Source organism: Hyperolius riggenbachi, chromosome 9, assembly GCF_040937935.1.
Source record: "Hyperolius riggenbachi isolate aHypRig1 chromosome 9, aHypRig1.pri, whole genome shotgun sequence".
Lineage (NCBI taxonomy): Eukaryota > Metazoa > Chordata > Amphibia > Anura > Hyperoliidae > Hyperolius > Hyperolius riggenbachi.
The window spans coordinates 191,202,429-191,218,447 of record NC_090654.1 but is presented as its reverse complement, the minus strand read 5'-3'; the positions used below and the strand labels follow the sequence as shown (position 1 = coordinate 191,218,447).

General features: G+C 43.2%; 1 protein-coding gene across 2 annotated transcripts in view; it reads left to right on the top strand.

The window, feature by feature from the left end:
* The window catches only part of LRIG1 (leucine rich repeats and immunoglobulin like domains 1), a 151,691-nt gene that overhangs the window by 96,702 nt on the left and 38,970 nt on the right, over positions 1–16,019 (top strand). For both annotated transcript variants that reach the window (XM_068253823.1, XM_068253824.1), the window contains 4 exons: positions 1,666–1,803; positions 7,198–7,341; positions 9,347–9,490; positions 12,705–12,848. In XM_068253823.1, the coding sequence (XP_068109924.1) occupies positions 1,666–1,803; positions 7,198–7,341; positions 9,347–9,490; positions 12,705–12,848 (570 nt within the window). The remainder of the gene's footprint in view (positions 1–1,665; positions 1,804–7,197; positions 7,342–9,346; positions 9,491–12,704; positions 12,849–16,019) is intronic.

The window sequence follows — 16,019 nt, the reverse complement described above, 5'->3', positions numbered from 1 at the left end:
AAAATGTTTCACGTACATCTGGTCAGGAAACCCTCGACCAGCCGTTTCCGGCAGCAGCTTTGTCTTGGCATAACTATTTGTAGTTTGAAGAGTGTGATAATGCCCAGCTAAGCAGCAACAAGTTTGCCTAAAACCCCTGGTGCTTAAAGAGGAACTCTAGTGAAAATAATGTAATAAAAAAGTGCTTAATTTTTACAATAATTATGTATAAATGATTTAGTCAGTGTTTGCCCATTGTAAAATCTTTTAAATCCCTGACTTGCATTCTGACATTTATTACATGGTGACATTTTTACTGTTGGCAGGTGATGTAGCTGCTGCATGCTTTTTTTGGCAGTTGGAAACCGCTGCAAACAGCTATTTCCCACAATGCAACAAGGTTCACAGACAGGAAACGGCCAGCAGTACCAGGGTCCTCAGAGTTTCTTGTGGGAGGGGTTTCACCACAATATCAACTATACAGAGCCCCCTGATGGTCTGTTTGTGAAAAGGAATAGATTTCTCATGTAAAAGGGGGTATCAGCTACTGATTGGGATAAAGTTCAATTCTTGGTCGGAGTTTTTCTTTAAGGGACCCTGAAGCAACATATAACACGATTAAATAGTTGTGTCTGTACAGTCCCAGTTCTTCATGGAACTAACCCATGTTCTTTTTTTTTTGTAAGGGTTTTGTAAGGGGCTTGTGTGCAATTAACTTTTTCTCTTTAGTTTTCTCCCAGGTGATATTTTCACAACTTGTCAATAAAATGCCTTTTAAACCACCAACAAGCAAGAAAATATGAACAATAATCTTTGACAGTACCTTTTAAGCTACTTTTTGGTACTTTCTTAATTGCAAAGTGCTGAAAAGATATTTAAATGAGATGATGAAAAATTATCTGCTAGGAGAAAACTCAGGAGAAAAAGTTAATTGCGTACGGGCCCAGGGCTCTAAACGACCGTTTCGCTGCAGTCAGACTGAAGGAACAGCCAAAGGCATATAGAGAGCAAGGAATATATGAAAGTTGTTTAAGGCTTGTCTCCGAGAGCTGGAGTAACATTGCCATTCGCCTTGGGTAGTCAAAAACTTTTACCATGTTTTTATCTTTGACACCAAAATAAAACTGAGATTCCACAGGAAAGTATTGTTTAGGATTAGGGATATTGATTGATTTATCTTTTCAATATATTTTCAATTGTTTTTTGTTTTAACTTTTTTAGCTGGGCTTCCTCAGCTCATGTGGCAAATTTTTAAAACTTTTCTTACTTCAGCCTTGTAATGAATGCGTGTTCTCACTACATGTTCTGCATTTTCGTAGGTTTCCTTTGGGCACTCAGTTTTCCTCCCACATCATAATAAACACACAGATTAGTTAGTTGGCTTCCCTCAAAATTGCAGAATTGGCTGTAGATTACAATGGATGTATGTCTGTGGTAGGGATTAGATTGTGAGCTCCTCCGAGGGACAATTGGAGAGAAAACGATGTATGGTGTAAAGTGCTGCTGGAGAATTCACTGCTGCAGAAGTACTCAATAAATAAACATTCTGAGCATTCATACTGTGTCCATGTAATTTATTGGATCCATGCATTTTTGTTAGGAATGTTCAGTATGCTCTGCTATGATTTTGTCACATGCTGTGAACATACTAATAAAGCTGTGTGGTAATTTTTTTTTATTTTGCAGACACCACAATAAGATCCGCAACATAGAAGCAAAGGACCTGATATCGTATACAGCGCTGGAGGCCTTGGATCTGAGCTCAAATGAAATCCCAGAAATCCGTAGCAGTTGCTTTCCACAAGGAATTCATATTAAGGAACTGTAAGTGACCATTCCAGCATGTTGGGGGGAAAAAAAAAAGCTGCACGTTTTTTAGTGATTTCGTTTTTGCTCTTGGCCATTCATTTTGAACGAAGACATCCACTTTGTTAGTACTGGAATGTTTTCTAGAAAACAAATAGGTGTCCAGAAATGGACTTGCACCACAAATTCTTATTTGAACCAATTCATATCACAAGCACAACCACCTCACAGTACCAGGCCATTTTGTTTTTCTAGTTTCTCTGCGTAACCTCATATGTAAAATGGGATGTTTAGCTATAAAAGCCTCTCTTAACCCAAAATGAAAATAAACTGATGAGATAAACAATTAGATCTGTCCTCCTACTCCTAAAAAATATTTTTTTAGACACCTCATTGTTTTGTTTTATTTATAACATTTACAAAGTAGATTTAACCACTTGCGGACCACAGTCTTTTCGCCGCTTAAGAACCAGAGCCTTTTTTTTCATTCAGACCACTGCAGCTTTTACGGTTTATTGCTCGGTCATACAACCTACTATCTAAATGAATTTTCCCTCCTGTTCTTGTCACTAATACAGCTTTCTTTTGGTGCTATTTGATTGCTGCTGCAATTTTTAGTTTTTATTATATTCATCAAAAAAGACTTGAATTTTGTCCAAAAAAATGATTTTTTTCACTTTCTGTGCTGACATTTTTCAAATAAAGTAAAATTTCTGTATACATTTTTGTCTAAATTTATTGTGCTACATGTCTTTGATGAAAAAAAATGTATTACTTGAATCGACAGTACCTGTGTCTGTTTTGGGTTGGCTGGTCCACCACCGCATCCCGAACGTTTTAAATGTTTTAATGACTTTTATCCTACTGGCGCCTCTGTACAGCTCTACACATCAAGAATCCACCCTTGGTGGAAGGGTGGTACACCCTCTTTTTTTCCTCTATCCACAGAGAGCGACGTTTTAATCCTGAGTGGGGACAGGCTTGGTCTCCCCACCTGCCTTTTCAGTGGTTGCCTTGGAGGTAACCCTGGTTTGTAAATACAATACTTGCGTTTCATCATTATCATTCGCACTCCTCCAATACAAGCTACACTATATTGGGCTCTCGGTTTTCTACCTTTTATAATTGATGACAAAAAAAAACCAATTCAGTGTATATTTATTGGTTTGGGTAAAAGTTATAGCGTTTACAAATTATGGTGCAAAAAGTGTATTTTCCCATTTTGAAGCATCTCTGACTTTTCTGAGCACCTGTCATGTTTCATGAGGTGCTAGAATTCCAGGATAGTATAAATACCCCCCAAATGACCCCATTTTGGAAAGAAGACATCCCAAAGTATTCACTGAGAGGCATGGTGAGTTCATAGATTTTATTTTTCGTCACAAGTTAGCGGAAAATGACACTTTGAGACAAAAAAAAAAAAAAATAGTTTCCATTTCTGCTAACTTGTGACAAAAAATAAAATCTTCTATGAACTTACCATACTCCTAACGGAATACCTTGGGATGTCTTCTTTCTAAAATGGAGTCATTTGTGGTGTTCCTATACTGCCCTGGCATTTTAGGGGCCCTAAACCGTGAGGAGTAGTCTTGAAACCAAATGGCTCAAAATGACCTGTGAAATCATAAAGGTACTCATTAGACTTTGGGCCCCGCAGCGCAGTAAGGGTGCAAAAAAGTGCCACACATGTGGTACCGCCGTACTCAGGAGAAGTAGTATAATGTGTTTTGTGGTGTATTTTTACATATACCCATGCTGGGTGGGAGAAATATCTCTGTAAATTACAATTTATTGATTTTTTTTTACACACAATTGTCTATTTAAAGAGATATTTCTCCAGCCCAGCATGGGTATGTGTAAAAATACACCCCAAAACACATTATACTACTTCTCCTGAGTACGGCGATACCACATGTGTGGCACTTTTTTGCACCCTTACTGCGCTGCGGGGCCCAAAGTCTAATGAGTACCTTTATGATTTCACAGGTCATTTTGAGCCATTTGGTTTCAAGACTACTCCTTTGCCAGGGCAGTATAGGAACCCCACAAATGACCCCATTTTAGAAAGAAGACACCCCAAGGTATTCCGTTAGGTGTATGGTGAGTTCATAGAAGATTTTATTTTTGTCACAAGTTAGTGGAAAGTGACACTTTGTGAAAAAAACAATAAAAATCAATTTCTGCTAACTTTTGACAAAAAACTAAAATCTTCTATGAACTCGTCATACACCTAACGGAATACTTTGGGGTGTCTTTTTTTCTAAAATGGGGTCACTTGTGGGGTTCCTATACTGCCCTGGCATTTTAGGGGCCCAAAACCATGAGGAGTATTATGGAAACCAAATGCCTCAAAATGACTGTTCAGGGGTATAAGCATCTGCAAATTTTGATAACAGGTGGTCTATGAGGGGGCGAATTTTCTGGAACCGCTTATAAGCAGGGTGGCCTCTTAGATGACAGGTCGTATTGGGCCTGATCTGATGGATAGGAGTGCTAGGGGGGGTGACAGGAGGTGGTTGATGGGTGTCTCAGGGGGTGATTAGATGGGAAAATAGATGCAATCAGTGCACTGGGGAGGTGATCGGAAGAGGGTCTGAGAGGGATCTGAGGGTTTGGCCGAGTGAGCAGGAGCCCACACGGGGCAAATTAGGGCCTGATCTGATGGGTAGGTGTGCTAGGGGGTGACAGGTGGTGACAGGAGGTGATTGATGGGTGTCTCAAGGTGTGATTAGAAGGGGGAATAGATGCAAGCAATGCACTGGCGAGGTGATCAGGGCTGGGGTCTGAGGGCGTTCTGAGGTTGTGGGCGGGTGATTGGGTGCCCTAGGGGCAGATAGGGGTCTAATCTGATGGGTAGCAGTGATAAGGGGTGATTGACAGGTGATTACAGGCGAGGATAGATGTATACAGTACACAGGGGGGGGGGGGTCTGCGGAGGATCTGAGAGTGTGGGGGGGGAGTGATCAGGAGCCCCCGGGGGCAGTGTTAGTGACGGGGTGATTGACAGGTGATTGATGGGTGATTGACAGGTGATTAGTGGGGAGAATAGATGTATACAGTACACAGGGGAGGGGGGGGGGTCTGAGGAGGATCTGAAAGTGTGGCAGGGGGTGATCAGGAGCCCCCAGGGGGCATTGTTAGTGACAGGGGGTGATTGATGTGTTATTGACAGGTGATTAGTGGGGAGAATAGATGTATACAGTACACATGGGGGGGGGGGGGGGGTCTGGGGAGGATCTGAGACTGTGGGGGGGGGGTGATAAGGAGCCCCCAGGGGGCAGTGTTAGTGACAGGGGGTGATTGACAGGTGATTGGTGGGGAGAATAGATGTATACAGTACATGGGGGGGGGGGTCTGGGGAGGATCTGATGGTGTGGGGGGGGGGGGTGATCAGGAGCCCCCAGGGTGCAGTTAGAGACCTAACAAAAAAAATAGCGCTGAGAGATAGTGACGGGGTGATTGATGGGTGATTAGGGGGGTGATTGGGTGTAAACATGGGTCTGGGGGTGGGCAGGGGGGGGGGGGGGGTCTGAGGGGTGCTGTGGGTGATCAGAGGGAAGGGGGGGGGGAGAGATCAGTGTGATTGGGTGCGACATAAGGTGGCTGCAGCCTGCCCTGGTGGTCCCTCGATCACTGGGACCACCAAGGCAGGAGGCAGCCTGTATAATACACTTTGTATACATTACAAAGTGTATTATACACTTTCTAGCGGCGGTCGGGCAGCTAGTAACCCGCCAGCGCTTCCAAACGGCCGGCGGGTTACAGCGCGAGGGGACGTAGCCTGTCGCCGGTGAAGATGGGCGTATTGCGGTCGTTTGGGCCCAGCCCTTGCCGCCGCCTATCGGCTGGGGCGATCCTCAAGTGGTTAATGTATTGTGTCTGCTCAGTTGCAAAGTCTAAAGCATCCCAGAGGGAAAATACATCAACAATTGATCTTTTCATCTATCCCTTGCAGTCAGAAGCCCAGTTATCTGCTTAGGAAAGTGTTTTATAGCTGTAATTTGTTATCGGTGAGGGACGCTACAGCCTGACTGGGTCCCAGCTGGAGAAAAAAACGGTCAGATGCAAAGCTGAATATTCACTTTTTCAGGCAGGGAAACAAGAAAAAGAGCAAAGCATAGTGTCTATGTTCTCACAGCTGTAGATATACATGTCTATCTTATCACAACACGTCATCTTGGGTAAACTTTAAGGTGCCCATTGACTGTACAATATTTTCCTCAGAAATGACCATTCGATCAGGTTTTTATGATCGTATTGTACAGAAAACCACACACTGTGGAGAATATTGTCCTGAAAGAATTCTATGGTCGATTGCAGTACAGTATTTTGATGACCGGAATGTTGGATTTTACGATCATATCTAGTGAGAGAAAGTTCCCTAATGAACCCATTTATGGGAACAATCGATTACTACCTTCTGATTACTCCCGCAAATCTGATCTGAGGAAAAATAGTGTACCATTTATGGGCAACTTTAACTGAAAACAGCTGTCTACGTCTTGTCCTCTTGTAGTGTAAACCGGATGATGTTGCCATTGATTCAGCTGCAGCAGCAGCTTTGTCCTTGGAGTCTGCCACTAACCCCTTCAGCTTGGTCGATTCCACATTCAACTTACATTTCTAAAACCAATTGTGCAAGCAGCCTATCACCCGGCAATCAGAATGAATTGGGTACTGATTGATCTCTTTGTTGCGTTCAATCCTGATAAGATTACATAGACGCTTTTTGGTGAGATAAGTTGGACTCAATAAGGCTATGTTCCCACCTGGTTCCAGATCACGTGTGGCCAGCGGTAGTGGATAGTATAATGTCCGCAGTGATCTGGCTGGCCCACGGGGCAGATGCGTTCCCCATTGGCTTCATAGGAGGATGCTCCCGCCTGATCCGGGATTATTGCGGCCTGCACAGAAATGCGGTCCGCTTACTGCCACGGAATCTGCGGATCCGTTGCAGCGTGACAAGTGTGGGAGGCTCCTATGTATGTCAAAGGAGCTGTTCACTCTCCACTTAGCAATGAGCGGAGAACGGACAAAAAAAAAGTCAGTGCTCTGCTGTAGCGGGAACAGAGCCTAAATCACAGTTGGATTAATTAAAAACTATGGAATAATCTGTAAATATCAATCCATGTATGCAGAATCCTTATTTTGCACAAAAAAAAAGACAAATCAGCTGTCTGATGGCCATAGCTTTGATTTTACTGAAAATGTATATAGAGCATCTGTATGGAAAAACCACCCAAATATAAAACCATGAACTGAAATCCAGTATACTGTACCTTTTAAAGTTCTATTTGTAATAACACTTATGGTTACGGAAATCTCGCTCTTCTAAAAATACATAGCCTAGCCTGAAATGAAATAGTTGACATTTAACTTTTTCTTCTTACTCTCGAATGTCTTTTTGTACAGCAACCTGGGGAACAACAAGCTAAGCAGTCTCGAGCCTGGATCATTTGACAACCTGTCACGGTCTTTGCTTACCCTCCGTCTGAGCAAAAACAGAATCTCTCAGCTTCCTATCAAGGCGTTTCAATTGCCCTTGCTAACCCAGCTGTAAGTATAGGTGCTGAGCTTAATTAAGGCTCAACTGTGGTCACTCTTCCCAGACACAGCATCTCTTGGGGTTACTATGCCAACTGTAGCAGGGTCCACCACAGCACTGAATTAATACAAAAGCAACACCTAATAAAACAGGCTTTTAATTTCTCCACCTTGTGATCAATGGCTTGTTAAAAAAAAAAAAGAGGCCTTTTTTACCTTATGAAGTGTGGAGGGCTTTTTCCATGCGTAATAATGACCTTAGTAATAATGTATGCCTTATCAGTCTGATGCTGTCCTAAAGACATACTTGGAGTCACAATTTCCACGAATGTAGAAGTCTTGACTGTAGGCTGTCTGAATTGTGGCTGTTGCTGGCTAACAGTTAGCTATATGAGTCAGTTTACATCAGACTTTGTCCAAATGTGCCCATATTTAACATGTTTATTTTTTTTATGGGCAAACCCAAAATGTATATATTTTTTTTTTGGGGGGGGGGGGGGGGAGGGGGGGCACATAAAGTGCAAAAGTTGTTTTGGAAATTTTAATGTGTCAAATTAACTGTGTGTTTTTTTTCGTTTTGTGTTTTCTCCCCCTAAATCCCTCGTCTGAACTGAGTAGTTTTTAGCATGGTGGGACCCCACTCCACTTTTGCACCAATGATGCTGCAAATTTCCTTTGCATTGGTTTTAATGGATCTCAGCATCGCAGCATTACTGGAGAAAAAATGGAGCTTAAGTCCAGATCAAGCATTCTGATATATGTCAATACGCCTTTACTTGTTGCTTGTTCACATAACTTTGATATTTGTCAAATACATTTTTTTTCTTCCGATTTAAGTAAAAACTGGGGAATATCAGTCATTCTACTGCTGTGCACCACTAAATGTTGATTAGGTTTCAACAGAAATCAGATTGAATATTATTCACACCACTCTTAAAGTGTACCAGAGATGGTAATTACTGGTGAATTTATACTTACCTGGGGCTTCCTCTAGCCCTATGAGGTGCGTGTGCTCCCTTGCTGTCTTCTCCAGCCACTCCATTCTGTCACTATCCGCTTTGGGTCCTATGGGATAAAGGCACTTTACAAATGCTTCGTCATCGTTGTTATCCACGACGGTAATCTGGCCAGTCATGCGTATGTGGGGCCCTCACCTGGGAGCATACAGCACCTACGTAGTACTACGGTGCAGAACGCTCCTGCCTGCGGGAGTGCGACGGGAGTATCAGCAGAAGAGCGCAACCAGACAGATTACCGTTGGTGATAATGAGAGAATGGAGCAGCGGGGGAGGAGGGCGAGGGAGCACATGCACCTCATGGGGCTAGAGGAAGCCCCAGGTAAGTATAAATACGCCAGTGATTAACATCTCAGGTTTCCTTCAACTTTGTACTACTTGAAGCAGTATAGAGGAATGTGACTGTCTATCATGCCTGCAGTCTCACTGCTCCCCCGTCAATCGCGATAGATAAAATAATGGCTTTTCCCAGTCAAAAATAGACAGAGCCATTTTTTCAGCATTTTATGTTTTTATCGACTTTAACGTCTATCTGTTAATCATGTCTAACAGTGTATGGTAGCTTGGCACGTCTTGGCACGTCTCTTGGCACGTCTGCTTTTAAAACTGTGATAAATGGCTGGTAAAGTTGGCTCCTGATCACATGCTGTTTAATACAATGGTTGGAGTGTAGTTCTGTGAGAGATGTGTACGTTTTTCTTTTTTTTTTTTTTTCTTTTTTAACTAAGCAAAGATAGTTTACCAGGAACCCAAACAGGTGAGGCCGGGGGAACTGTACCGGCCTTTTAGATCTTTGCAGTGTTTCTAAAGGTCTCTGGCTCTTAGCAGGTTCTGCTTCTCTGTCGAGGTGTAGGTGGGAGGAGAGATTAGAGTTGGTGATATGATCTACTGTCCTTTATTCTGTGCTGTATGGTCTCCTGTGTCTGAAGTGCACTGTGGTCTGACCACCAGTTGGTGGGTTACACTCTACCAGTGTTACGTGACCTTTCTCTTTTCTGTAGGGAACTCAATAGGAATCGCATTCGGCTAATCGAAGGACTCACGTTCCAGGGTTTGGACAGCTTAGAAGTTTTAAAGCTTCAACGGAACAATATCAGTAAACTGACGGACGGGGCCTTCTGGGGCCTGGGAAGGATGCAGGTCTTGTGAGTATTCACAGCTGATGATATATGTGTTTTCTGTAACTCTAGCAACTGTGCGCAAACATTTTAGTTTGTGGTATAGTAGGAAAAAGTCCTGTTTTTGTTTGTTGTACATTGGGGAGATTTGTCATCACTTCCGCTGTGGTTCTATGGAGCTAGCCGTTACCCTTGCCCTCCTTAACGCATGATAAATATCCAACCATTTGGGCTTTGTCCATGATTAACCCTCCAAAGCAGACTACAAGTTTTATTCTTTACCATTTTCTCAGCCACAATTAGGGATGCTGGGTTGCAGCCCCAGTGACACCCACTACCACAAGGTGTTATGCAATTTTCCATCTGATTGACAGTCAAGTCGATTATTTCCAACAGGTCCAATCTGATTTCAGATAGTTTTTCTGATCAATTTTGCATAAAATTGATAGAAAAATCAGAAAAACAATGGAAAATCAGATCGGACCTGTAGGAAATAATCGATTGGACTGTCAAGTTGATGGAAAATTGCATTGTGTGTACAGGCATTACATGAATGAGGGATAGTGGCAGCCCAAGCCACACCTTCTTCTCCTGGGGTGCTGGAGGGGGGTAAGTTAGAGCTTGAGCCACACCCCCTTCTGGCAGACAGTGTTGGTTGTTGCAATAATGCAGGGGGGGTCAGAGATCAGAGCACAATTCACATGACTGTGGGATAAAACTCTGAGGTTCAAGAATTTGCCTACACATATGATATGGGGAGAAGGCAGACTTCTGGGAGAATTCATTACAGGTAAGGTAAATATTCATATTAGAGCCAATTAATTCATATGTACCATTTAATAGTTAATTATTCCTGATATAGGGCCTACATATCCCTCACTCTCTACTAGTTCAGCAGTTTACATCAGGCATTGTGCCCTGTACTTCAGCGTGAAAGCCGTGTTGGCCTTTTTTTCTTTTTTTAGCTCAGAAGCGCCGTAGTGCCACATAGTAGAATGCAGTAAATTGTTAAGGATATCCACTTGTCATGGTTTCAGCATGATAAATGCTTCCTATATCTCTATATTGCTGTATATTGAATGTAAGCCGCCCTCCCAGTGATGCTTAGCTGGCTAGCTATGTGGAATTCTCCAGGTATCTTTTGTACTGGCTTTTGAAATTCCAGTAAACGAACATTCCGCAGAGGTCACCTGACAGGACTAAAGATGTTGCCACCTGGAATACATTTCAGAATGTAAATTAGGTTGAGGAAAGATTTTACAATGGGCAAGCACAGACTAAATCATTTTGTAAAATTAATATTGCAAAAAAATAAATTTTAAAAAAAGCATTTTTATTCTTTATTTTTTTCATGGGGAAATATACTTGGTTATCATGACTGACAGTTCAAGATGCAGAAAATGTCACATTTCATTTATGTAAAGGACTATACACTAGTGTGTTACATAGCTTGTGAGATAAATCTATAGAATGTTCTATATACAAAGGTCATCATCTTAAAGGAAAAAAAAAACATTAAATCACATTTCTCATTAATTTATTGGTGAATCAGGGCTCCTATGGGAGAGATTCAACTGGATTCATGTTATAGTATAATTTATTCTGTGTGTGTGTGTAAAGGGGGAGGGGGGTAAAAACTGTAATTCTGAGTCCATCTATGGGACCTACTTGTGGGGGTGGTTCCACTTGTAGGGTTGTGATGAAGCATTGTGGGTGCGATTCCAGAGTGATCACATCGGTTGCTACAGGACCAAATCAGAATCACAGTAAGTGGGTGGCTGGGTATTGAGCTGTCCAGGGGACTAGAGGCTGGGGGTATTGAGCTGTCCAAGGGACTAGAGGCTGGGGGTATTGAGCTGTCCAAGGGACTAGAGGCTGGGGGTATTGAGCTGTCCCAGGGACTAGAGGCTGGGGGTATTGAGCTATCCAAGGGTACTAGAGGCTGGGGGTATTGAGCTGTCCAAGGGACTAGAGGCTGGGGGTATTGAGCTGTCCAAGGGACTAGAGGCTGGGGGTATTGAGCTGTCCCAGGGACTAGAGGCTGGGGGTATTGAGCTATCCAAGGGGACTAGAGGCTGGGGATATTGAGCTGTCCAAGGGACTAGAGGCTGGGGGTATTGAGCTGTCCAAGGGACTAGAGGCTGGGGGTATTCAGCTGTCCCAGGGACTAGAGGCTGGGGGTATTGAGCTATCCAAGGGGACTAGAGGCTGGGGGTATTGAGCTGTCCAAGGGACTAGAGACTGGGGATATTGAGCTGTCCAAGGGACTAGAGGCTGGGGGTATTGAGCTGTCCAAGGGACTAGAGGCTGGGGGTATTGAGCTGTCCAAGGGACTAGAGGCTGGGGGTATTGAGCTGTCCAAGGGACTAGAGGCTTTGGGTATTGAGCTGTCCAAGGGACTAGAGGCTTGGGGTATTGAGCTGTCCAAGGGACTAGAGGCTTGGGGTATTGAGCTGTCCAAGGGACTAGAGGCTGGGGGTATTGAGCTGTCCAAGGGACTAGAGGCTGGGGCTATTGAGCTGTCCAAGGGACTAGGGGCTTGGGGGTATTGCGCTGTCTAAGGGACTAGGGGCTTGGGGGTATTGAGCTGTCCGAGACTAGAGGCTTGGGGGTATGGAGCTGGGTGGCTAGGATGTTAAGCTGTTCGAGGGACTAGAGTGGCACAGGAGGGCACGCCTGGCTGTGGGGGCAGGAGTTTAGCAGAACTGACTGGGGGAAGAAGGTGCTCCTGCGCCTGGTGGATTTTAAGGATATGGTCCTGTAAAGGAGTTTGAAGAAGCAGATGCCTGGGTGGGAGGGGTCATGGAAATCCTGGTAAAAATTGCGGACTTCCACGATTTCAGAAATCTGAGGCATTTTTACGATCAGTCGCAAAGTGCCACCAGTTTGTCCCAAGCCTTACAGCTCTCACGTTTGTCTAATTGCTCTTGGGGCCCCTTGGGTTTTCTTATTAGAGTATGCTGTGCAAAGAATGTATCATGACTGAACAAATGATATGTTTGTTGTTAAAAGGAAAAAAATGGTATCAATTTGAATAGAATGCTAGCATACTTTTCCTCTGTAAAATGGTCTATCTCAGTTCTCTCGCCTGGACTTCTCCAGCTGACTTTTGTGTTAGGTAAACAGTGACAGTGTAGTTTTCATATGCACTGAATATTTCTATGATGGATGTATGTAATGCAGCTAAAGGGCACATTTTAACCTGTAGATCCTTCTTCCCTGCCCCCGCCTGTTTCTGCAGACATCTGGAGTATAACAGTCTGACAGAGGTAAATAGCGGTTCCTTGTATGGACTACGGTCTCTACAACAGCTGTACCTCAGCAACAACTCCATCTCCAGGATCACCTCTGACGGCTGGAGCTTCTGCCCAAAACTCCAAGAGCTGTGAGTATTCCTTGTCTATAAACGGAACTCTATCTACGTGATGGTGCTTTCAGTTTTGGGTGGAGCTGCCATGTTATTGATTTCAATGTACCCTGAAATGGTTACTATTCATATAGCCTCTGAAGGAAGCAGGTCAGAGGAATGCTTATCAAGGTTTTCCCGAGATCTCATCTGATTGTGTTTACCAATTTTAAATATGAAAGTAGCCAAATCTGAAGTGCTTCAGTTCCTCTGATTCACGTCCAATAATTTTGACATATGTGGACTGGAACAGCAGACCTCAGGGCTAGTGGAGAAAATTATCATATTGCAATTAGGAAGTCAATGGAGAGCTTGAGGAGACACGAGATTCTACCTCCCTGTTTGGTCATGTAACGCCAAAGTATTTGAGCTTCATTAATTTTGGCAGTAATGCAACATTTACTTTGTGCGGGGAAGAAATGGAAGGTGCGACTATTTTTTTGAAATGGTCAATATGATTTTACTTTTTGCTATTTTTGTATTCCTTTTTGGTCAGTGGTTAAAATATGTTACCAATACAGAATGTGAAAGGTGCTGTGCTGCTATATAGGTCTAATGTATCTGTTCAATGCATCTATGTATTTTTTTTTTTCATTTTAGTGCAAGTAGACCTATTAGCTTTGGGAATATATCTCTTGAGCGATTAAGTGATCGACTTTATTTAGTGATCAATCACAGTATGGTTGATTGAAAGCCGATTGACTAGTGCCCCACACACTATAACCGAGATCCTAAGTGATTCTACTTTACTAATATTTATTAACTATTTTGTGCCTTCATGCTTTAAAACAGAAAATCGATGCTGCCGGTATAAATCATGTGAACAGTAGCCGATTCCTTTACGATCAAATGCTATTCGATATTCGAAAGAGATATCGGCCAATTTCCATCTATCGAGCAGAATTCTCCCTTAATCTGCTAAAATGATTAAATCAAATGGTTAATCATACAGGTAGATCCAGCAATGTATGGGCACCTTTACCATTGCAGCAGATCACAGGTGCCCAGCTCATCACCACTGATATCTTGCAGCCTCCTTGCACCTCTGCCAACTCTAAAGGCCTATACACACGGTGTACAAATGTCTGTACAGACACACGTTGAACGATAGTTTGTGCAACGGTTTGTTTGTGTGGACATGGCAAGTGACAAAGACTGTCTGCAGACACAGCCATGTTTGAGCGATTCAACTGGTGAATCTCTTGTGACTTTTGTCTCACGAACCGTCGCTTAGTCTGTTGGTGTTCTGTTGTGTGTACGAAAGTCTTCTACAGACAGCAGAGTCGCTACCATAGTACTACTACTATACGTAGTCTGTGGCAGACAGCTTCCGTCATGTCTTCACTCTTTCTGTTGTCACGTGTGTACAACTGTCGTGACCTCGAATTGTCGCTGCCATAAATATGCTGTTGTCTTTTGCCTGTTTGTCGCTTCCTCACAACTACAGACAAATGTATGCCGTGTGTATGGGCCTTAACAGTCAGTCAAGCCATATGGCACCCACAGTAATGTGGTCCACATTTTACAGGGAAGACCTAACTTGTTTCCTGTTGTAGCCTTGCCTAGTGTCTGAAAGCTAATAGAGGTTTAGGGCTCATTTCCACTATCGCGAAATTCGCATGCGTTTTTTCGCATGCAAATTCGCATGCGTTTTTTTGCATGCAAATTCGCATAGCAATACAAGTGAATGGGACTGTTTCCACTTGTCAGGATTCCTTTGCGTTTTTCTGTGCAGAAAAAATTTGCATGGCAGATCCATCAGAATTCGCATACCGCATAACGCTATGCGAATCGCATAGAATGTATTTAATAGGAAATTCGCATGAGGTTTGAGTATGTGAATTTTCATGCGAATTCACAATGCGGCCTTAGAGTTCTGGGATAAGGAGGAGATAATGGAGTGTGAAAAGGAAGATGTCTGATTACATTGAAGACCTGCTTACTTGTGACGTATTGCAGTGACAAGTTTACATTATTATGTTTTGCATTTTTAACCAGCCTGGCGGTATGGACGAGCTCAGCTCGTCCATTACTGTCGGAGGCTGCCTCTCAGGCCCTGCTGGGCAGATTTACATGAAATAAAAAAGTGCACACGCAGCCGGCACTTTGCCAGCCGCGTGTACTACCTGATCGCCGCCGCGGCGATGCGCCGCGTGCAGCGGCGAAAGAGGGTCCCCCCAGCCGCCCGAGCCCAGCGCAGCCGGACCAAACAGTTCCGGCCAGCGCTTAGGGCTGGAACGGAGGCGGCTGACGTCCATGACGTCACTCCGCTTGTCGCCATGGTGACGAGGAAAGCAAAGCAAGAAAGGCCGCTCATCGCAGCCTTTCTTGTTACTTCTGATCGCCGGAGGCGATCAGAAGTACGCATCAGGAGCGCCCTCTAGGGGGCTTTCATGCAGCCAACTTTCAGTTTCAATAATTTTTTTTTAATTAAAAAAAACCGTCCGGTCGCCAGCCTGGTGATCTTAATAGAACGCCAGGCTGGTTTGATTATTTGTATTAGTGGGTTTCTATTAGATGTAATTAAAAGAGGAAGGTAACTAGAGCTTTAAAAATAACAGATTATCACATGAAACAGATCTCCCACACTTTGAAGTCCACCCTTCATAGGTTTCACCAAATTTGGGCCTCGTGGATTGCCCAATTTCTTTCTTTATCGGGGTAGCCCTCTTATGCCTAGCAGGGTTTTGAAGATTTAAAACGTTTATATTGGACAGCTCAGTTAGTTTGAATCCTGAGTTATTTTGCATTTTGTCTTCTGATGCAGATCCACTTATGCCGTACAATAGTGCTACACATGCTTTTTATACTATTACTGTTGTTCAACATATAATTAATTGCATTTTTTTAATTGCATGCACATTGTTGCAATATAAAAAATCTTCCTTTAAAAATGTAGTTAAAATAAAATATAGATCCTCTGTAAAAAATAAACCGATCTATAGCATTGCTTGAAAACAAGGTCTGGTTACCACAGAGCTTATTCAGGGGCTGGTGTAATAAATTAACTGCCTACAGTATTAATGTTGGTAAAATATTTCTCTTAATCGAGCCATATACAGTAGTATTGTATTTTTAATGAGCGCTTCCCGTTAATATTTCCCTACCCGGTTTGTGTTCCTCGGTCAGAAGGTCATTTAGGTAAACCAC